At 47.3% G+C, this 22,907-nt stretch overlaps 1 protein-coding gene across 1 annotated transcript in view; it reads left to right on the plus strand.

The window, feature by feature from the left end:
* Window positions 1–22,907, plus strand: part of NIPSNAP1 (nipsnap homolog 1) — a 246,631-nt gene that overhangs the window by 112,987 nt on the left and 110,737 nt on the right. Inside the window, exon 3 of the mRNA XM_086943230.1 lies at window positions 16,997–17,042. Within this exon, the coding sequence (XP_086799356.1) occupies window positions 16,997–17,042 (46 nt within the window). The remainder of the gene's footprint in view (window positions 1–16,996; window positions 17,043–22,907) is intronic.

A 22,907-nucleotide genomic window follows, 5' to 3' on the forward strand; every position in this document is an offset into this window, starting at 1 on the left:
TGTTAAGAAAGGGGGAGATGTCATGTCGTGTACAGCAGTCTAGTGTTTGGGGATAGACTCGTGGGAGGAACAGGAAAGGGAGGAGCAGGAAACGGGGAATGGGAAATTTAGTTAAGAGCAGGCATGATAGAATAAAGGTCATGTTGCAACCTGCTCCCGGCTCCTGTGGTAATTAAGGGGAAGGCACGACAGCCCCAAACTATCCTTTCTTTGAATCCTGCTTCCAATGAGCCTCAGTCCGCTTGAAGCTTTTTCAAGTGATATATATTCCAGGCTGTTGTCTTGTGATTTTACAAGTTGCCCTCCTTGGTTTCACTGTTCCACTAGTGACTGTCCGAACTTCACCAAGGTGGGTTTTCATCATCAGTGTGCAAGGTCTGGATTGGGAAGCCTGCAAAGACAGCTACAGGGACTTAAATCTGGGTAGTTTGGGTAGGGACAGGGGTTAGTACTAGAACAAGGAGACATCGAATACGACTTGTTGGAGTAGTAAACAAACGGAGCAGCCACCCAACCAGAGCGGTGATGATGGATAATCAGAGACATAATCAAGCTGGAATTGACAGTCTGTAGTAACGCCAAAACTCTTTAGTATGTTGAATATGGTGGTTATGTGGAGGCAGAGACCGGTGCTGTGTGTAACCTGTGGCTTAAAGTGACAGCCCTGGTGTGAGGTAGTGTGTGCGTATGGTATACACACATGCTGGTATAAACACAACACAAATAAGCTTGGTAGCCCTTTACTGGCGGCTAGTGGCAGCTTCTCTCGCACAGAACACATGGCACAGGCGAGGTCCGAGCTACCCTGAAGCACCTAAAAGGTAAAGTTGAAGCCGTTTTGGTACAGACATGTTCACGCAAAGCAGACATAGCACAAGCAGCAGAAGACACTGGAACAGAAGAGGTGCAGCATGGGCGGTAGGTTTCACTAACACAGATGAGATACAGCAAAGCAGGCAGGCTCAATGTGAACTTTCCACATACATAGGCTCGCGCACAGAATGTGGGCAGCAGCACTGCAAGCTGGCCTCAAGCACCGAACATGAATGAACACTAGTAGCACAAGGTCATTCCCGAATGGGTATAAAATAGGCATCGGAAGTGCACGCTTCACTCATGCACAGAACAGGTAAAGCAGCGGTGTTGCAAGCTACCTGTGAGCAGATGCGGGAGATGCAAGGTTGGTCTGGGTACAGGGACATGGACACAGGAAATTCTGAGCACTAATGCAACCGAGAAAGTCTATCTATAACATAATATCATGGAATGTTAGAGGCATGCACTCCATGCGCAAACGGTATAAAATAGTCTCTCAACTAATTACGCGAGGAATACAAATAGCTATGCTCCAGGAGACTCCTACATTAGCCCCAGAAGGTGCGGCACTGCGCAGACGCTGGAGAGGTCAAGCATTTTACACATCATATTCAGCATTTGCCCGGGGTGTCCTGATCTGGGTGCGGGCGGGGACTCCTTACAGCCTATCGAGCACAGAAGTGACCCAGAGGGGCGATATGTAATAGTCTTTGGGAAACTTGATGGGCAGGACATTACTCTTGTCAATATATATGGCCCAAATGTGGACCACATTCGCTTCCTAGAACAGTTATCAGGTGTCCTAGCACCATATATGACGGGGGCAGTCCTAATGGGGGGGGTGGGCTTCAATTGCATAGCAGACCCCAACCTGGACAGATCACACCCATCGCTCCGAGACTCCCCTGTGCACACCGTGGCGCGATCCTTTCAGGAATGGCAAACTCACTGGGGGCTAGTGGACACATGGCGCAGCACACACCGACTGACTGGGAATACTTGCATCTCTCCCATACCCACGATTTGCATGTCCGCCTGGATACTTTTCTAAGTTCACCGGACCTTTATACACCGCTTGTGGGGGCAGAACAGTCTCAGACCACAACCAGCTCATGGTTAAGTTAAGAAGGGGGACGCTACTGCAAACCATCCCTACGTGGCACCTCAAACCAGAGGCCCTGGAGGACCAAGTTTTCCTACACGAGAATAGGGAACATATCATGCAATATTTCACTAACAATGCAGCCTCCATGGACTCTAGAACCAGGGAATTGGAGGCCTTCATGGTAGTCATCAGAGGACTGTGCATGACAACATCTATTGGGGTCCATAGACCTAAATAGAGCAGATACAGCACTCGGGGACTTAGAACGCAGGCGGACGGAGCACCCGGAACTACAGCAAGAACTACTGCAGGCTATAGAAGAGGTGGCAGTACAGGAAGAGAAACTGCTCTGCTTTGACTACCAGAAATACACAGATAAGACGCATGCAGAGCGGGAGCGGGACAAGGCAGGACGCCTATTGGCATGGCTAGCCAATCCGTCCTGGCGAGTCAGTACTATACTAACCATACATGACCAGGTGGGATGACCCTTACATAGACAGGAGGAGAATAATAACCGCTTCCTTAAGTATTACACCCAATTATACAAAAGCTCCAGCCACCGAGAGATAGGGAGGATCATGGACTATCTGACACCCCTCCATCTACACACCCTTGAGGCAGAACTACTGGGGGCCGAGATAACAGAACAGGAAATCATGGGGGGGGGGGGGGCAGTCAAAGCCATGGCACGGGGAAAACCCCTGGCACTGACGGATTACCTCAGGAATTTTATGCCACATATCTTGCAGAGCTGGCGTCTAGATTAGTGGAACTATATGCAGACATGGGACAGAGGGAGCTTACCCCACACTACACGGGAGGCAATGGTGGTCCCCCTGCTCAAACCCATCAAGGCCCCGAAAGAGTGCAGAGCATACAGGCCGCTATCGATGCTTAATTTAGATTTTAAAATACTGGCCACCAGACTGCTGCCACATATGACCTCTTTGGTCCATCCAGACCAAGCCGGATTCATTCCTAGTAGAAAAACCACTCTCAACATCAGACGTCTCTTTGCCGTTCTAGAAAGGAGCGTAGAGGAGGCCCGGGAGAGGGGCCGATATTTGCTATCGACATAGAAAAAGCATTCAATAGCCTTGAGTGGGAATTTCTATATGCGGTGCTCATGCGCATTGGGCTTGGACAAGGGTTTGTCCGGTGGGTTAAAGTACTGTACAGGGACCCAGTGGCAAGTGTCCGCATGGGTCGCACCATCTCCGCACAATATTGGGTGGAGCGGGGCAAGAGACCGGGGTGTCCCCTCTCTCCCCTTTTATTTGCCGTAGCGATAGAGCCGCTTGCGTGTAGAGCCCGTTCTAGGATGTAATATGAGGGTATCCGACTAGCTGATCAGTCACACCACAACACATTATACGTGGACGACCTTCTGCTATTTCTACAAGACCCTGATAGAGATCTGGGGGGGCCAGACGCATGATGGACGAGTTCGGAGACCTCTCGGGGCTACGCGTCAACTGGCAGAAATCTCTACTTTTTCCAGTGACCGGGGATACCCCACCTCCTCTGAGGCTGGAGGGACTACAGTGGGAACCGTGATGTTTCAGATACCTGGGGTGAAAGTGTATCACAACCTCACAGATGTCAAGGAGGGGAATGTAGGGGGGCCCTACGATCATTGAAGAGTTGTATGTCCTTCTGGGGAACGCTACCCCTTTCGGTGGCTGGAAGAATTTCTTTACTGAGAATGATAGCTCTGCCCCGACTGCTATACTACTTTACCACCTTACTGGTGTCGATCCCCAGTGCATGGTTCTGGTCACTTGACTCTTATTGCTGCCTGCATCTGGGGGTCAGGCAGGAACAGAGTAGCTTTTGCCACGTTGAGGAGGGGTCAAGGGGAAGGGGGATTAGCGGTACCGGACATGGAGAACTACTACCTAGCAGAACTGCTCCAAAGATTCACGCAATGGGTAGCCGGTAGCGTGGCTCCAGATCGGAGGAAGCCTCCATTCACCCCGTACAGGGCAGATGTCATGGGCACGCTAATGGGCACCATTAAACCACAAAGGATTAGATCCTCAGAACCCAGAGTGCTACGACTCTGCTGGGCTAGATGTCGGTGACACTACTAGAAGCGCTCCCACATGGGGGCCACTGGAGAGAGTTGAAGGAATGGCTCAAGTGGGGGTCACTAAAATAGGAGATCTATATAGTGACGGATAACTACTCTCATTCGCGGCCTTCTGGGCAAACTGGGACATCCCACAGGGACACTTTCTATTTTATGGGGCGGTCACAGGGTCCATGCACAGACACTGGGGACTGGGGACAACCGAGCCGACTACACACTCCACATGTGAACATATAAGTTTAGCAGGGGACGTCCTCAAAGCTGTGTCATGCCTCTATCGAGCCAATTGACGGGGCTCCACACGGCCACTGGAGGGGCTATGGGCCATATGGGAAGTGGACCTTGGCACTCCCATAGAAGATAAGGAAGGGGAACATATCCTCCTGCGGGCCACTAGGGTATTGCACAACGCTTAATTCCAGTTAATTCGTTTTTACATTTTGCATAGAGCGTACATCACACCAGACATAATCAATCGATATTTCCACCGAGAGGATGCGAGCTGCCCACGTAGTCAGGAGGCAGGATCTAGCTACATCCACATGATGTGGAGCTGCCCACAACGTGAAGGTTACTGGCAAGAAGTGATTAGGGAAACATCGTGCGTCACAGGGAAAGAGATACCATGCACCCCAAATCACATGCTGCTTAACCTGTTCCCCCCCCCCATTCTGCCGAGACCAAAGTCATGGCGAGGTTCCAGGACTTAGCATATATATTAGCAAAGCGCGAACTAACTGGCAAATGGAAGGCCCCAGCAGGCCATAGTGTACTTAACTTGAAGAAGGAATTTGAGAAATGGGCATGCTGTGAACATAGAATGCTGGTCGGAACGCACAGCGCGGCATAGGCAGACTGGAGAGAGTACAGGCCTGGGGGACCTTAGTAGATGACCTGAAAAATGTAGATGGGGAGTCTACTCCCAGCACCCCACAGGCCAGGTCCCGACCAGATAGCCCTAACAGCCAGTAGTAAGAGAGAGAGGAAGGTGCCTAACAAACCCAACACATCCGCTTAACACCTACAACCCTGAGTGTTTGCGTGAGATTTGCCACAGTAGAGACATACGGGGAGGGACCCAGACAACGCACAAGGCTGGAGCCAACGGGACCGATTAGTCGTCATCAGCGAGGGGTGGGGGGAGGGACGGCGAAACAGTTGAGGAGGAAACGCTAGACCACCACAATGGACTGATGGCACACAAGACAGCTGACATAGCATAGTTAACTGAAGTATGTAATGGAATAAGATATAGAGAGGCAATACCAGCTGATCAGATAGGGAATGTTAACATGTAGCTAATCCAGAACATGTGTGACCAAGAAAAGACATGCAAATGTACTTTTGTTTCTGAAATGCAAATAAAATGTTTAAAAAAAATAAGCTGCCCGTGAGCAGGTGCAGGAACTGGCAATAAGTAGAAATGAAAGATTTCTGTGCACACAGAAGAGGTACTGCTTGGAGGAAAGAAACTGCTGTCTGCACGTGCAAACAGGAAAAGTGCAGTCCCCCTTCACTTGGAGAACAGATGCAGCACAGTTATGTCCCCTGTTATAAAATGAACTATTAAACCACCAGATATTTTGTTGAAGCCGACCTTAGTCACTTCATGTCATGCCTTCTCCGATGTAAAATCGACCAGTTTCTAGTGTTTTTTTTTTTGTCGCGTTGAAATTTGGACTATGCTGCCTCGAGTAAAGGTTGTTCTGTCGCAATCTATCCACATTTAGTCAAGGAAGTTGAAAGTTTTTTGGCTGCCTGGCTGTCATATCCAGTGAAAGATCACCAGCCATTAAGACTTTGGTGCCTGGTTGATCCGGTTTGCAACCTTGCAAGTGATTGACACGCTGTGCATACTGATGATGGTGTTACCTGATGTTCGGGCCTCTTGGGTCTCTCAGTGGCTCTTGCCACCTTCAGTTAGGGGATGTTAGTAGCAACACTATATATGGACTTTGTGGTAAAGCTTCTGGCTTGGTTTTCCCTCTTCGTCATTGAGATCTGTATGCATAGGGTTCTTCCAGCCTGATTCATCCTCAAGCCTTTGGTGACCCTTTTGAATCGGTGCTTTGCCTAAACTGTTTATTCTGTCTGTGAAGCTTCTTGGAGATTGATAAAGTGCCTCACCATTGCTATGCAGCTGTATGCACTGCAGGTCATATGCAGCTCTTTCTGCTTTTATCAAGGCTGCAATCTGTCACCTGTATCAATGTCTCAGAATTGTTGAAGGCAGAATGGCCTGTAGCTGCCTGCATCTAAACCCAACAGATCAAGATATTTCATCTGTCCCTGTATGCCAATGTATGATTCTATGGAATCATAGCCGAAATGTACTCTCTTCATTTTCTTTGCTAAATACCAGCAGCCTCATGAAAACGTCCCAGTTCTTAGTACAAAAATGACACATGAAACTTAACACCCAATAGTCCATAACAGCCATATCTCCTGCTTACTTCTCCATCTTAACCTCCTCCTTTGCTGCTCATCAGCTTCTATTTATTATTCCATATTGATGCTTCAGACTGTTTAACAATTCTATTTTGTGTTACATTTGTAGTAAACAGTTTTCTACTGCTAATGAACGAGTCCATAACACGACCATGATATTGCCTTAATCTTTTTTCCTTATTTGCCTTGCCCATCAGAATTTAATGCACTGAGGTTCAGACAGGCAGCACTAACTTCGAGAAGCTCCAGCTCCAACCTTGTGAAAATGCAAAACACTCTGAGGCAGAACCTGATCGGGTTCACTTTTTGGTGCACTTAAAGAGCGAGCAGAAAGTGCTTCAAACTCTGTGCTTAGTCAGGAGGATGCAGAGGACTTCGAAAAGCAGCTCTTTTGCCTGGGCCATTTATTAAAAAGCTCCTGACTCTGATAGTGAAGATGATGCTTGCTGTGATTATGCTCCAAATACTGAGTTCGTTTTAGAGATTACTTTAAACTTTGATGGTCTTGTTCACACCAGTTCATCTAAATGGATCCCTTTTCTCAAGGTGGCTGCATTTACAGACATGCCTGCGGAAAGCCTTTGGCAAAGTGGTGCACAACTGTCTTTAGACTGAAAGCCAAAGTGGAGGGCAGAGTAGCTGCAACTCTTTAATTCTACACCAAGCTGCCAACTAGTAAATGTCATTTTTGTTGCAAAGACTGAAATCAACAGATAGTGTTGGCCAACCTGGGAACATAAGATCTGCTAAGCTCTATTATCATAATACTATGTATGGCTGTTGCAGTCCTGAATTAGGGTTTGACCTACACATTTTAGAGGGATGGGCACAGAGTGGTATGCCTTTTAGGCAGATCCAACCGTGCCAGCTCGGCAGAGATGCTGCTCCAGTTTCCTGGTCTCAAAAACTAGGATACCCTGCTAAGATTCCAGTCCTCTGGTGGATGGTCTTCTCTTTGGATGTCTGTGGTCAAGGAATTGTGTAGATTTGTCAATATCTTCCCAGCCCATGACATGGCTGACTTTTTTGGAAATCCTGCTGCAAAAGCCCCCCAAAAATATCAAGAATCCCATCAGATAGGAGATTGAACAGGCTAGAAACACTCTGGATCAGACTTTTCACAAGCACTTCAACTGAAGAAATCTGTGCAGCCCCAATGCCTTCCTTGCGAGACATTTAGGTGAGTGTAATCCCTTCTTCTCGACTAAGTATGGTTGCGCTAAAAGTTTATTCACAGTTGGAGGCTATTGAAACTGTGCATGGGTTCTACAGGGAATCAATGTTTTTTGGATAGTTATTAAAAACTTGATTCAAACCTTCACTTCCTAGAAGGGTTTCATCCTCTTCAAGGCAATAGAGGGCAGTAAACTATAAGACTGAGACACTTCTAAGGAAGAAAGTGGCTTCTACTGCCATTTTGCAACACACCTGGATTCCAAACAACGTTTTTCTCATGAAAAATAGACTACATGACCCTTCTGCTATTTTCATGGGTCTCCTTTCATTACAGTGCCCGGCCTTAACTCAACATGACTTAATTCTACAAAGCCGGTCAATAGCTCCAGTGGTGGGTGAACATCATGAATGCTTGGAAAAGCAAAGCCATTTTAGTTTCTTCGTTGTATATGGTGACCATATCCGGTGCTTGCAGCTGGGATAGGAAGATGGGTATAGTGAGTTTAAGCTGGAAGAAATTGGTCCAGTGTTGATTAAAGTGCACAGATAAATTGCCTGGAACTCCTGGCAGGATCCCTTAAAAATAGTTTCTGCCTCAGAACAGATTGGTGGTCCAGAATTGTCTGAAGGTAAACAAAATCTCAGCAGTTCAATAAATAAACTGGCTGGGTGTATGAGCTTCACTCCGATGGCCAAGCTATCAAAATTTGTTTGCCATTAATGCTTGGACTTCAAATTACCTGACATGTCAAAGTGCCATCAGGCTCATTGGAATTCCACAACCATTAAGATTGTAGCAACTCCGAACTGGATTTGGATCTCTTCTGAAAAATCCTGGAGATGTGCGTCTATGTAGGATAGAAATATTTTGCCTTACGACTAAACAACTGGCTTCCCTTGTTCTTCAGTTTGGTGGACTGACTGAGAGTCCCAAGTGAAAGATACATTTCTCCAGGACTGGAGTCGGGGTATACCTCAGCTGTGTTTCTGATATGCTATTGCTAACAGCCTCTGCCAGGAGACATGGAGCAGATGTGGTGTTGGCTAGACTACTTTGGAGCCTGCAAGCTTAGTTTCCAATTCTCCTGAAACTTTTGTGGGCTTCTCCAATCAGTTTACATCAGTCTCAAACGATTATGAAAAACTCCATGCGCTGGAATCTTTTGGAGGATGATGGCAAGTCCTAAGTCTTGAGGATCAACCTGCTCTCTACATCCATCAAACCTGATCGGCAAGAACACACTAGTTATTCTTTGGCTTTGAAGTAATCGTTTTCTAGGTGTGCTGAACAGGATTTCTGTCCCATGTTTAGAGATGCACTCAATGTCTTTAATTTCCTTTCTCAGTTTCCTGAAAGGGGGCAGTCTAATGACCCAAAGCTTTTTTGTAGGTTAACCATTTTACCAAATGCTTGGGATGTAGAACTGAGCGAGACGTGAGGGCTGAGATTAATTCAAGCATTCCTTCCATCCCTTTATTTGTTGTAGGCATTTAGCAGGCTTCCTTTCAGTAACAGGCTTGGGAAATAGGAGTTTTCACTTGACTTTTCATCCAGTATCAAGGTACTTTTGAGGTGTGACATGTCAGTGCTGTGCTAGGTTTTGTCTATATCTGAATTGTGAATGAAGATTTATCAAGGAAAAGATTATTGGCCATGCTGACCATTTTATTTGATCTAATCTTCTGCTGGAGAGTACCTGATGTTAGAGCCTTTGATTTAGATGGTAGGATGTTATGTTGAAGGAAGTCATTTTTGCAATTGTGAGAAGTAACTCTAGTACGAGATCAATTTCATATCCTATTCCAGAGGAAACCTGGTAGAAAGCATCATGGGAGTATATGAAGACCAAGGTGAGCAAGGCAGAACACTGTGAAATGTTCAACTTTTAGTTTCTTTCAGGAAACCTTTTGCACCTGTTCCCCCTCCACCTTTGGCTTTTTTGTGCATTATCACTTTAGGACTTCAACCTTTTGTGAACATAATGTAAAACCGACATAGGAAGAATACATAGCTTGAATTGTCACAGTAAATAATTTTTTAATTCAGAGCCAAACATTTGGGAGGGTTGTGAGTGTATGTTCTTGCAAGCTGATAAATCGGGAGTGCTGCTGGTAAGTAGTTGCAAATGTTTATGGGGGGAAAAATAGGGTTGTGAGAAAACAAGTCATGGATTTCGATTTAGACTGATACCTCTTAATAGACTTATTAGTAGTCCATTTTCTGCCTAACCAAGGACTCGAGTCTCAAGATTTGTTTCCAGTTTGGCCCAACAGAAGGGGGAGTAGATGTGGTTAATATGGTGTGCATGGAATTATAACTTTCCATTGTAATTGGAAGTTGTTGATACTGATGAATTGAGGGTACAAGGTGGTGATTACTTTTAAATGTTGACGAGAGAGGTAATGGTATAGGAAAAGTAGAGCTGGTTAACGGAACTGTGTGAGAAAGTAGACCAGACCGTTATTTATTCTTTGGCTTATTGGATCAAATTGCTGACAGTTGAAGTGCATAGAAATATGAGCTTTGCTCACTCGGAGTGGTTTGGTGGCAAGAAAGCCTTTTTAGGTCTCGCCTGAGCCAGCGCGCATGCACTGATCTGCGAGGCATTTAGTAAGGGCTTTTGAACTCTAAAGACACGCTTGTGCGTGTGCTTTTTATTTATTAACCTGCAATTGGCTTGTGCATGCATCTTTCTAAGAAAGACAGCAGGAAATTGTTCCAAGGCGGGTGCATGTCCTGCCTTCTCTGTCCCCTGGCCTAGAGTGCTCGGAGCGGCCCCGCACTGTGCCAGCTGCATTACTGACATTCTTTGCAGTGCGCGCGAGCGCACGACTCACAGGCTTGTTTCTGTTTAACTGCAAGGCAGAGAGTTTCGGAATCAAACCTTTACCATGCTAATCAGAAAGAGAGGAAAGGCAGCTGAGATAGTTTACGTATTGCAGGATTCCGCATTTGAACCTTCGTTTAGTTTTGCGGCACAATTCACACTTACTATAATTTCAAGACCTTTTTTTTTTTCCAGGGCACAGGGTCCTCTGCGTTTTATGCTACACTGCATAAGCAATTGAAAGATGCAGATGACAAAAAACCGAAGTACCAACTGTTCACAAGGCTTCCCTCTTGCTTCAAACGAGCAACCTATTTAAATCAATTACCAGTTAAAAATGAGCAGCCTCATCTAATTAGTGTTAACCCCTGGTGGGTTGCTGAATGAATGGGGTGGGGGGGGTTCGGTGGGCAGACGGACGCTACCACTCTTTTCTTTCTTTCTGGACACACTAAAGCTGACCCCCGCCCCTCGATTTCTACTCTCAAAGCACATTTCTGACAAAGAGGCGGAGGCTGCGCGTGCACATTTGTAAAATCCACACTTAGCTGCTCGCGCCCCATCTTGGGATGGAAGATAAGTGCTTGACGTCTCATCGCTTTTTAATAATGAAAATGACAAAAACGTTTTTCAAAGCAAATACGTCAGTAATTATCTCTGAAAGAAAGTACCATTCTCTAGGGGTGGGAGGGAGGCAAAGTAACTACTTGTCACACATACCATTTACCACATTTTATTTTATTGGAACGTTGCTACCTTTAGGGTTTTTTGTGGCTACTTCTGAAATAATACACTGGGTAAATAGATAAAATGGGATGTATAGCAAGAATTAAAAAATATATTGAAGCAAAAAATGTTCAGATGTTATAGTGCTTGCCACATCTATGCACCGTGCTTCTAAAATGTTTGCCTTTGGACTTTGACATTTCCAATTCAAAATGTTTAATCTCAACTAAAGGATACAATGACTTGCTGCATCTGCCGTTGTACACTGCTTTCGAAGAACGTTGACTTTCGGCGGAATTCAGAAGCCGATAAAATACATTTAATGTGAGCCATCATATTTGGCTATTTTCAGTTTTGAGTTGCTAATTATTCACATAGAAGACTACATATACCAGAATACAATTTAACAGGAACAGAGGCAAATGAGTTTGATATCTTCACGACCTGCTGTCCTCTTACTTCGGAGCTTTTTTCGAAGTGTTGTTCATGCAGTAAACACCTGTGTCCCCGTGGAGTGAGTGGGTCATCAGATGTTTCTAGGAGGCTAAAATAACCTCCCTCTGTAGTAAGTGACCAGGCAGAAAGAAGTTGCCAGCAGTGCAAGTACAAAAAAACTAGAAGACATTTTTTATTTAAAATCTTTTAGGAAAAGGTTTTTCAGTTATATATATAATGTCATCTTTGTTTCTATAAAGGTAACAAAAATGCTTAACACTTTATATTATAACTTTTCAACATAATGCACAGCAGCCACAATGCTCTGCAACATAGCCAAAAATTAAGGCTTAACACATAAGGTCCCAAAGGCGAGACCTATTGGCTAAGCCAATGCTTGTTACATGTCATATTGAAAGAGCTCACAGCTGATGAATTCTTTTTAGGCATCCTTGGAGAGATTTATTTTAAACCTATTTTTAAATGTATACACTATGAACAATGGCTTGCCTATGGCTGAATTAACACAAGTGGGAATTCAGTGAATAAGAAGTAACCCAATTACAGAAGGCAACCAGTGCAGTTAAAATGTTTACCTAGCCCATGTAACAAGAGTTGATTATGGCGACATTTTGGTATCCTATCGAGAAGAGGTTTCAAAATCAACTCTAAAAGTATCTAATGAACTCTAATTGACCTTAGTTAGGCGTTTTTAACTGCATTGATTGATTGCCTTCAGTAATTGTGTTCATGCTTATTAATTGAATTGATGCGTGTGTTAATTGAGCCTGTGGGGCGCACCCAAAAGGAGCTGCTCTTGTGCTAGACTATTTTCAAATGTGGTACATGGAAAAGAATGGTCACAGGGGAGTTCAATTACAATCCAACTTGAAAGAAACAAATTCAAGCATGCATAAAAACGATTTCAACATCACCATAAGAAATCAATGAATAATTGTGATTTTTCATCACAAACCAATGAATCAATCAAATTGATAATACAATTAATGTATCAATCAAAATCATGTAACTTGGTGCTTAAGAAAAGGGGAGGGGTGAGTGTTTAGGGAGGGTTACGCGATGGTGTAAAGGAAGGGGAAGGTAACGTGTATTACATGCATCCAAGGATTGTAGAACCTATCCCACCTATAACCTGGCAAATGCCTATTGAACAAAACATAACATAGTAGGTACAGATACACTACTCTCTGTTTCCTATGTTTGATACATAACACAATATGTCGATGTTTCGACCCCTGTAATCATAAAGGTGATTTCAGCCCTATTGAGGAGGTCTTCATCAGGACCTTGGTGGACTCGTGAAGGGGGGTATGGAAACACCTGGAATTAATTAAGCCAGCATTAATTAGGTGACGTAAACAAAAAGGGAGCAGTAACAGTGTTTGAGAGAATAAATAGGGTAATTACCAATGGAAAACACAAAGAATCCAGCTGTGTATTAGAAGAAGGGCCCGTAAGCTCCTAGAGGGTCAGAGACGAAAAAAACAAATGTGACCTCATTGGTTCTTCAGTAATTTTTTAACAAACCTAATCTGCACCTCAGGCTCTTACATACAATACAAAATGCCCTGTCTTTCGGGTCAAAAATCTTCATTTAGTGCAAGGATAAGAAGGTGAGTTATACCAATTGACCTGTGAACTGAATTATGAATAGATTATTATGTATCACTCAAAACATATGCTATGTCTTCAAATCAAATCAATTATCAAATCAAATATGCTATGTCTTGTATTAGCTCGTTTTCCCCTAGCGCTTATTTGATGTGATATGCTTTTCCCTGCTTAAATTGTTATATTGGATAGATCAGTGAAAACTTGTAATTTTTTTGTTCTTTGTTTTGGGCAATGAACCAGAGCAGGGTAGATGTGAAGAAGCAATATGTTGTTGACTCTGTTTTTCTTGGCCACAAATAGCCTAAAATGGTGGAGAAGTCTGTTTTTCTTGGCCACAAACAGCCTAAAATGGTGGAGAAGGAGGAGGTGTGGATAATATGGAATTGTGATTGGAAGATGAGTTTCATGTAATTGTCATAAGGCAGATGTTCCGAAAATAAAGTGAAAATTGTAATCGTGGCCATTTTCTCCTTGATGGGATCTAGCCTTTCTGTTGAGCTAGCTTGGAAACGTTCAATTGCTGTGAAGACACTTCTTAAAAACATTGCTTTTAGTAGGGCGAAGTGGTAGGGTTTCATTCTCAACTAACAGGTGAGTCCCTCCTGCTCTTCCTTTTACCCCTCTCCCCAGTCCCTTTTCCATCTTTGTTCTTTTAGTTGGACATTGTTCCAAGCTGCATTGTAGTGAGAGCCCTTGTAGACATCATATCCATATGTGATTGATACAGGCACCTCTGGCTGAGTAACTCAGTTACTGAAAGATGCAATAACACACCAGTGCAGAATAAACTGTGAATGTAGCTGCCTTGATGAGGGCCAGACATGCCTAACTTAGATGATGTGGCGGTCTCTTTGATGACCGTAATGATGTCTCTTCTTGAATGAGTGAGTTTGTCTGTGTGTAATCTGCCCTCTGGTCCAACAATCCAGGCTCCTCCTCAAGTGGCGGTCACGCTGTGTTGTTAGCGGCTGTTCATATGAAGCTGGACCCATGCTTCAGACTGTCAAAGGTTTGGCTTGGGGCCTGCTGTCTATAAACCCGTCTGCTGACTCCTGATTATGCAGACACACATTCCTTCTTTGGAGGCTCCCGATTTTTTTCGAGTGTCTTACACAGGACACTGTCCTTTTCAGCACGTGTGCAGCTTTGCCTCTGAAGTTATACAGACCAACTGTTGACTGGCACAGGTCTTGGCCAGTATGATTTGCCACCCTGCATTATTTACTGAAAGCCAGCATTAATTAAAAGTGAGTCCTTGTACAGCCTGGTGTTTCTTGCAGAGCTGTTTTTTATCGCTGTATTAAGACTATTTTACTTGGGCAACCGTTTTACCTCTCCTCATTGTGTGTTTTGCACAGTACTTCTACTTTACAATCCAATGTTGCACTAATGCATTTTGAGTGGCGTGCGATGCATGTTACCTGCTGCTTTGTCATAATGCATGTTTTTGTGAACAGTTTCTATACTGAAACCTCCAAGCGTTTCCTGTACCTCACACAGTACAGGCTATCTCTGTACAGGATTATTCACTTGCATTTCGGTTCTCTTATTAAATAATTGTGCGTTGCACTTCGGAGATGAGGATAAAGAATACTATTTGATCCATCTTTATTTTATTTTAAAGTATTTCATTACTTTTATAAGCAGATACATTAGCATTTCTGTTACAAGGTTAGCCAAACGTAGTTTGTAGAGCAGTGATTACAGGTCCTTTGAAATATATGTTTAGCTAACCCCCCCTAACTTTACTTGCTTGAAAATTAGGCAAAGGATGATAGAAATAAAGAAACAGGAAAGAAAGGGGTGAAAAGAGGATAGAAGAGAGGTTGTGTAGCAATGAGCCTATTGTCTTCTAGCCATGTGACACAGCCGTCCCCTCACTAGTTAGCTTATTGCAAGATTGGTAGCCATGTCAGGTCCCCGATGCCTCCCAGGCCATGGTAGTAGCGTTCCAACTCGCTCGCCTCACCGCCCACGAGTGGGGGAGGGGGTTTGGGAGTCGAAATGGTTTCATGGGGGTTCGTAAGAGTCTAGGTACGTGTCGAGTGGCCTCCTCATCCCCCTGGTTGCTGCTCTCCAGGGTGAGTTCTGTAGTGCAATGTTATCCGCGCCTCTGAGGAGCGTCTATTGGGAGTGCACAGTTGTGTTTTTTGTTTAGCTGTTCAAAGGTATATTTTGATTACTTGGGTATCAGAATCTCAGAATCTCAGATAAATTGACCTGGAAACCACATATCGACAAAATGGCCCTGAACCATAAGCGGGTTGTGGGTGCTATAGGTAGAGGGCATCGCTCATCAAGATCCTGGCCAATGGACCCTGCACTTGTGATTTACGCAGCCAAGGCCGCAGGCTCGGCACTATATGGAGCGGAGCTTTGGGGCTTTGGAAAAATCGATGACGTGGTAAAGGCTGAAAACAAGTTTTCTAGAGAGTTGGTCTCATTACCACCGGGGACCCCAACCAAGCCACTATTGAGCGATTTGGGACGCCGCTCATTGAAAGATCTCGCCACTCTACGCCCTCTTCTCTATTGGGCTCGTCTGTGGCGTACAACCGAGTTATCCAAATACGCCGACGGCCTAAGAGAAGTGATGCATCTCGAGGGATCCCACAAGATTAGATGGCTCTCAAACATTAAAAAGTTCTTCATAGCATTGGGCCTCAGAGAAGCCTGGGATTCAGGGTCCCCGTTGAATAAGATAGCCGTCAAAAGTGCCTATTGGGCTTGGGTTGACAGTCCGGAGACTAGAAACCATGGCCTAGGTATGCTGACTGATGAATTTCTCTTGCATAGGCAGGCCCCAAGCCTAGAACCCTACCTAGATTTTATTCAGAAACCCAGAGACAGGGCTCTCTACATCCAGTTCAGATTGGGCACACTCCCAGTTCGTGAACACACCAGTAGCTGGAAACCTCCCTACCAGACACACCCGCTTTGCCGACACTGCGATGGAGTGGTCGAAAGTGTCCCGCACCTTGTCTTTGCATGTGCTGCTTAAACTAAGCCAAGGAAAAAATGGTTGAATCCTGTTTGTTGTCAACTAGGAACAAGGAATCACCTTGAAGCGTTGAGAATTCTACGATCAGACACTAATACCACTCTGGTCTGCGGTGTGGCCAAATTTCTTAGTTGGGCATGGGCGATTAGATTGAAGAAGTTAGGCTCCGGATGAAGCCCCTTTTAAAATTTTGTATTACTCTTTGTCTCAAAGCTGAGTTAGTTTAATCTATTTTTTTTAAAGTGTATTGTGTGCCCTTTTTTTAAAAAGTGTATTGTGTGCCCTTTCCCTGATTAATTGTTATGCATTGTCTGTATAATTAAGTATGTGAGACATGGAGAAGGGAAAAGGAAAAGCTATTTTACTTTGATGTGTTCTTTTTAATCTCCCGTTAATATGGTATCCGTGTCCTAATTTTTATATTTGGACCCTTTTTTTATAAAATGTTAAATGCTTTTATGATATACTCATATCGAAATAAAGCTTTGATGAGATGAGATGTTCAGCGGACGTAACTGATTACATTTCTACTGATGCACGAGTTCAGTACAAATTGGTAAGTGTGCAGCTAGTCCTTAAGTCTGTGATACCTTTGCAATGAGATGAATGGAGACGCATGATGGACCTTCTCCAGAGATGCCAAACCTTTTTGTTTCTGGTCGAGTTCAGGAGGATTTGTTGGAATGTTTTGTTTGCAATTTCTTGACTGATTCTTGTTTTCTCTCTTGCAGTTCACAATGTGAAGCCAGAGAATCTGGATGCTTACAACAGCCTAACGTAAGTCTCCCACTTATTCTATTAAGCCTGTGTCGTATTTGGTGGTCAGAATTGACATCCGCCTTTAACATTTGGTGGCTAGGATAGAAGTACCCTAGGCATAGCTGGGACGAAAGGGAAAGGGACAGATGAAGTGACCAACCCATCGTTTTGTCATCAGTCAGCCAGCCAACATAGAAAATCCATTCCAATAATGAAAGTCTGGATAGGATAGCAGTGTCAGAAGATCAGCTGCCACTGTGTTTACTCGCTGTAGACAATGAAGTGGAAATTGGGGTAATTCAGGTGCGTCTCCTTTACATACTCCAGGTGGTGCTGCACAAAGGCAATTGCTGCACCTAACTGTTGAGGAAAGTGCAGATAAAGAAACTTAATCTAATCAACCTCAGATAGTGCAAGTTATACTGTAATCCTAAATTGTGACGCTACTGTAAGACACTTGTTGATCTAAAAATAAATAAATCCAGCGTTCTTGATAATATCAGCAGGATAAGGAACGGGTAGAAGGTAAAATTGAGGAACTCCAAGCCAGTGTGTTGGGCCTCAAAACAATTAACCCTGCCTTTAAGGGATCAAGTTTAAATGTGCTACCATTCGGGGGGCGTGGCCTGCAGCATGGCCGCCTAGACGTGCCACTTCGGAGCTCCGGCCGAGCTGCCCCGTAATCCGCCTGAAATCCGCCCAAACCGAACTTGGAACACTGCCAGAGTGAAGATACCGTACCCTGAGATCGAGAGCGAGCAGTCTGGACAGTGTTGGCCCTCCGCAGCGAGTAGTTCGCGTCCGAGGCTGAAGTTGGTGAAGGGACAGCGGCCATGATGGCGGCCGCGAGTGAAAGGGGTCCGCTGGCTGCCTGACAGACGAGACTGGCTGTGCTCTCCACTCCGCAATCCGGAGCTCTCCACTCAGCCGGGGGTAGTCGCGAGCCTGCGGGGAGCAGCGGAACAGCAGAAGGTCAGAGCGAGGAGATCGGGGAGCCGCGGTGCCTACACCAAGATGGCCGCCGGCGGGAGGTGAAGTGACGGGAGACGCGCCCGGTGCCTACTGCGGCACACCATCGCGCGAGGCGGACCAGACACCTACAGTGAGCAGAGGGGGAGTAATACCCCGGTCCACGGACACCGAGGCCGGCTTTCCTAACCCCCACGGGACGCCGGCCGGAGCCGCCTGGGGGTGAAGAGACCCGGGGGGGGGGGGTGCTGGGGGCAAGAGCGTAGTGGCGGAGACGGCTCCCGGGAGACGGCGGGAAAACGACCCACGGGAGAAGGGGCTGACCAGCTACCCGGCAACAGACGGGCATAACAAGGGGAGAGACCCAACGCTTTGGGGATTGTCTGGCGAGGGGGAGACACGGAGGTAGTGACCCACGCTCCCATCATCCGGCGGCTCGCACACTGGCTGGCACCCCACGGCGGAAGCAGGCATCCCGGCGTACTCTCTTGGGCGGCTATACAGTGCAGAGATGGGGAAGAAAGACCCGGGGCCCAAACCCCCACGCCAGGGACCCATGGACAATTTCACGGCGCCGCGGCCAATGGCAGATCATCCGGGCGCCCACACCGACACGGCCATGCTACTGGAAGCCATCCAAGCGTCCAGAACGGATATCCAGGCATCGCGATCCGCCCTAGAGACCAAGATTGGCGAGGTTGGGGTCGAGGTGACGCTGCTGCGCCAGGACTTTCGGAACCTGACCGAAAGAGTGACGGCGGCGGAGGACAAATTGAAAGAGGACGGGGAGGCGATCACTACGCTCAAGAAAGACATGGCGGAGCTACAGGTCGCGCACCGTCACCTCCAATGGAAGGTGGACGATGCGGAGAACAGGTCCAGGCGCAACAACCTCCGCTTTGTAGGTTTTAGGGAGGGGATCGAGGAAAAGGACATGGCCGCCTTCCTCCTAACATGGCTGAAAGCTACATTCCCGACGGCGCCATTCTCCACATGCTTTATTATTGAAAGAGCACATAGGGCGCTTCTGGCCAAGCCGCCTGAGGGCGCGAGACCAAGGCCGGTTATAGCGCGCTTCCTAAACTTTGCTGATCGGGACCTGATCCTGAGGGAGGCTAGGGCCAGGGGAGAGATCCGCCTGGAGAACGCTACAATAATGATCTTCCCGGACTACAGCCAGGAGGTCTCGAAACAGCGCCGCTCCTTTGACACTGTGAAGGCGAAACTGAGAACCCTGAACATTAAATACATGCTCCTCTTCCCAGCCAAGCTGAAGGTGATGTATAAAGACAAGTCTATCTTTTTTGCCCACCCGGAAGACGCGTGGCAGTGGTTGGAGGAGCGCCCTATTTTGAACAGTAGGGAGACAGCCAGTCGAGACGCAATGGACAAAACAGTGAGGGAAAGAGCGAGCTGGGAGCGGCCGAAGCCGCAGCGACGGAGGACACGGAAGACCCAACACACTGTATCGGCGACGCCATATAGGACTCGAGGTTCGGCGAACAACTGGGGAGGCAGATCGGACTCCCCAGGCAGAGACTCCGTGGCGGGCTCGAGGTTCAGCAGTCTGAGGAAAGGAATACGCTCCGAGGGAGATGAAGTAGAGGGATCGGAAGGCCCCTCATCCGGTGAGGAAGATATGGACCTGGTGGGCGAATCACTACACCCCTTGGTTAAGGAGATCCGTCAACTTGAACAAGACTCCTCGGGTCCTGACCCGATCATAGACACTCAGGACTCGCATTCTTGAATGGCAGGACCATGCAACTCGGATGAGATGGCAGCTCGGCATAACGGAGCACGCAAGTTGGCACACCCCCCATAGTTTGTTTCTTTTGTGTGTTTGACCTAAACGCAGTTTAGACTGGGGAGGGATGTGCGGGAGGGCGACTGACCTACTCCCATGGATGGTTTGGTCCCACGTTGGGGCGCAGCTGGAAGGGGAGGGAGGTGGGGAGGGGGATGGTAGGGAATGTTGGTACTGTTTTTATCCCACGTTGGGGTGTTGGGGAGTTGGGGGGGTAGGGGGGGGGGGGTTATCAGTGAGGCAGCAGAGTTCACCCTTGCTACTACCCTGGGCTCAGGGTCCGGTATTTGGTGGCCAGTATGAAGTGCAATGGCAGGTACACTGACTGAAACAACCCGAGAAGGCGCTGGGGTGAAGGCGCTAACCTGGAATGTGAATGGCTTGGGTTCCAAAATTAAGAGGGGCTTGGTCAATGCCTATATTAAACGCATGGCACCAGACATCATATTCCTCCAGGAAACACATTTGAGGGGGAACCGCTGTGCTTTCTTGGCACGTGGGCCATACATAGTCTTAGCACACGCTGGATACACTAAGGACTCACGGGGCATGGCCGTACTCATTAGGAAAACGATACCCTTTACAGTGACACGCACATGGTTGGACCCGCAGGGCACGTTTGCTGGGGTACAGGGGACATGGAAGAGGCGCAGGTACACGTTACTGTCAGTATATGCTCCACCCAAACTACAAAACCGGACGATGCGGGAGATCACGAACATACTGCTTGACACGGCAGACACGGTGCAGATTATGGGTGGGGATTTCAACGATGTGATGTGCACGACTAGAGATAGATCTGGGACCTCCCAGGCAGTGGCGGCAGTGACCGCTTTGGCGCGCAGAGTGGACACGATCGGCCTCACTGATGTGTGGCGGTGGCTCCATCCTGTGCAGGAAGCCTACTCCTTCTACTCTGGGGCCCACAAGGTTTTTTCTAGATTGGACTATATATTCACTACACGTCAGGAACTCTCGACGGGGGACTCGGCCGATTATAAGGCGAGGGGTATCTCTGATCATTCCCCGCTGTTTATACACATAGGACATGGCAGGGGGAGTGGCCAGACACAGTGGCGTATGTCGCCATGGGACCTACAGACTCCTGGGATTCTAGGGGGCATTAGAGCGGATATCAAAGTCTTTCTGGCGGAAAACGAGGGGTCGGTGCACTCGGGAGTTACGCTATGGGAAGCCATGAAAACTGTGTTGAGGGACCGTTTCAACTCAAGGATGGGGGAGGCCAGAAGGAAAGGCACTGAGGAGGTAGCGCGGGTGGAGGCGAACATTTTGACTCAAGAAGCTGAATACCTCGAAACGAAGAGGGAGGGGCATCTGAGACTTCTGCTAGACGGCGGAGTTTTTTAAACGGACGGGGGACCTCCTGGCCCGTCACTTGAAATCACTATATGCGGGTGTGTTTGACTCCGGTAGTTTCCCGCCAGACCTGGCCCTAGCCACCATAGTCCCGATCCACAAGGAAGGCAAACCCAGGGAGGATTGTTCCTCCTACCGCCCGATATCCCTTCTGAACATTGAGAACAAAATCCTCGCCACAATTCTGGCAAGGCGACTCCGACAGGTCATAACGGACCTAGTACACCCAGACCAGTCCGGGTTCCTGCCGGACAGGGCCACCAAACTTAACCTGCGGCGCACACACAACTGGCTCCAGGAAGTCGGTGACAAGAGCGAGCCACACTGGTTCCTTTCATTGGATGCAGAGAAAGCATTCGATGCGGTCCACTGGCCCTTTCTAATGGGCCCCCTCGAACGTTTTGGGTTCGGGCCCAAGTTCCGACATTGGGTGAGCCTTCTATACTCGAGCCCTAGGGCGAGAGTGCGAGTTAATGGGCGACTGTCAAGAGAGTTCGCGATAGAACGGAGGACCCGCCAGGGGTGCCCGCTGTCCCCACTCCTCTTTACCCTCACGATTGAGATCCTGGCAATCCGCATCCGAATCAATCCAGAAGTGACTGGCTTTCACTGGGGGGACTCGGCAGCTGTCCAGGAGAAGATCTCCCTGTACGCCGATGACGTGCTGCTATATGTGACGAACCCGGCTAGGACAATACCGGCCCTCTTCAGGGAACTAGGCGACTTTGGGGCAGTGGCCGGACACACTATAAATTGGCATAAGTCGATCCTCTACGACCCGCGAGGTGAGCCGCGGGGGGAGTGCCTGCCTGAGTTGCTAATTCATACTACGGAAGGCTTCCGGTATCTGGGGGTCTTTATCACCCGGGACAGGAGGCGCTCCTACGCAGACAATGTACTCAGGGTGTTGGGGGCAGCAAAGACGGAGATGGATAGATGGAGACCGCTACCGCTCACCATGTTAGGCAGAGCCGCCCTGTATAAAATGATCCTGCTACCGAAGTTTTTATACGCCCTGCAAAATGAGTACTATCCCTTACCAGACGCGACGATACGGACAATACATGCTGATCTCCGCTCTTTCCTGTGGTTGGGGAAGCAATCCCGGGTGGCACTCACGACCCTGCAACGCCACCAATATAGTGGGGGAATATCGCTCCCTAATCTGGAGGCCTACTACTGGGCAGAACATCTTGCCCCGATCAATGAGTGGCTGCACGCCCCGGCCGACCACCCCACTTATGCTCTAGAGAGGTCCAAATGGGGCAATAAGACGGTACTACACTTCTTGTATGGCGGGAAAGGAGGCCGCCAACTCCTACCTGCGACGAAGATTACCTTGATGGCGTGGCGCAGAGCGACAATTAGGATGGGCTGGCATGAACGGATCACTAGACAGACACCCTTATGGTCGTGTAGGTGGTTGACGGAGCTGCATAAACTGAAGGGATTTCACAGGTGGGACGACATTGGCATTTCTACGGTGGGAGATGTCATAGCAAAGGGGGAGCTTAAAACCTTCCAGACTCTGAAACAGGACTTTGGCCTCCATAACACCCAATACTATAAATACCTACAGTTAAGACACGCGTGGGGAGCTCAGCACATATCGCTTACCGACATACCCCAGTTTGCACCACTTGAGGGCCGATTACTCCAGGAGCGCATACAGAGGGGGGCAATATCCATGACATATAAAACACTGACGAACAATATGCTGGGAGACTTGC

Source organism: Lissotriton vulgaris, chromosome 11 (assembly GCF_964263255.1).
Source record: "Lissotriton vulgaris chromosome 11, aLisVul1.2, whole genome shotgun sequence".
NCBI classification, from domain to species: Eukaryota; Metazoa; Chordata; class Amphibia; order Caudata; family Salamandridae; genus Lissotriton; species Lissotriton vulgaris.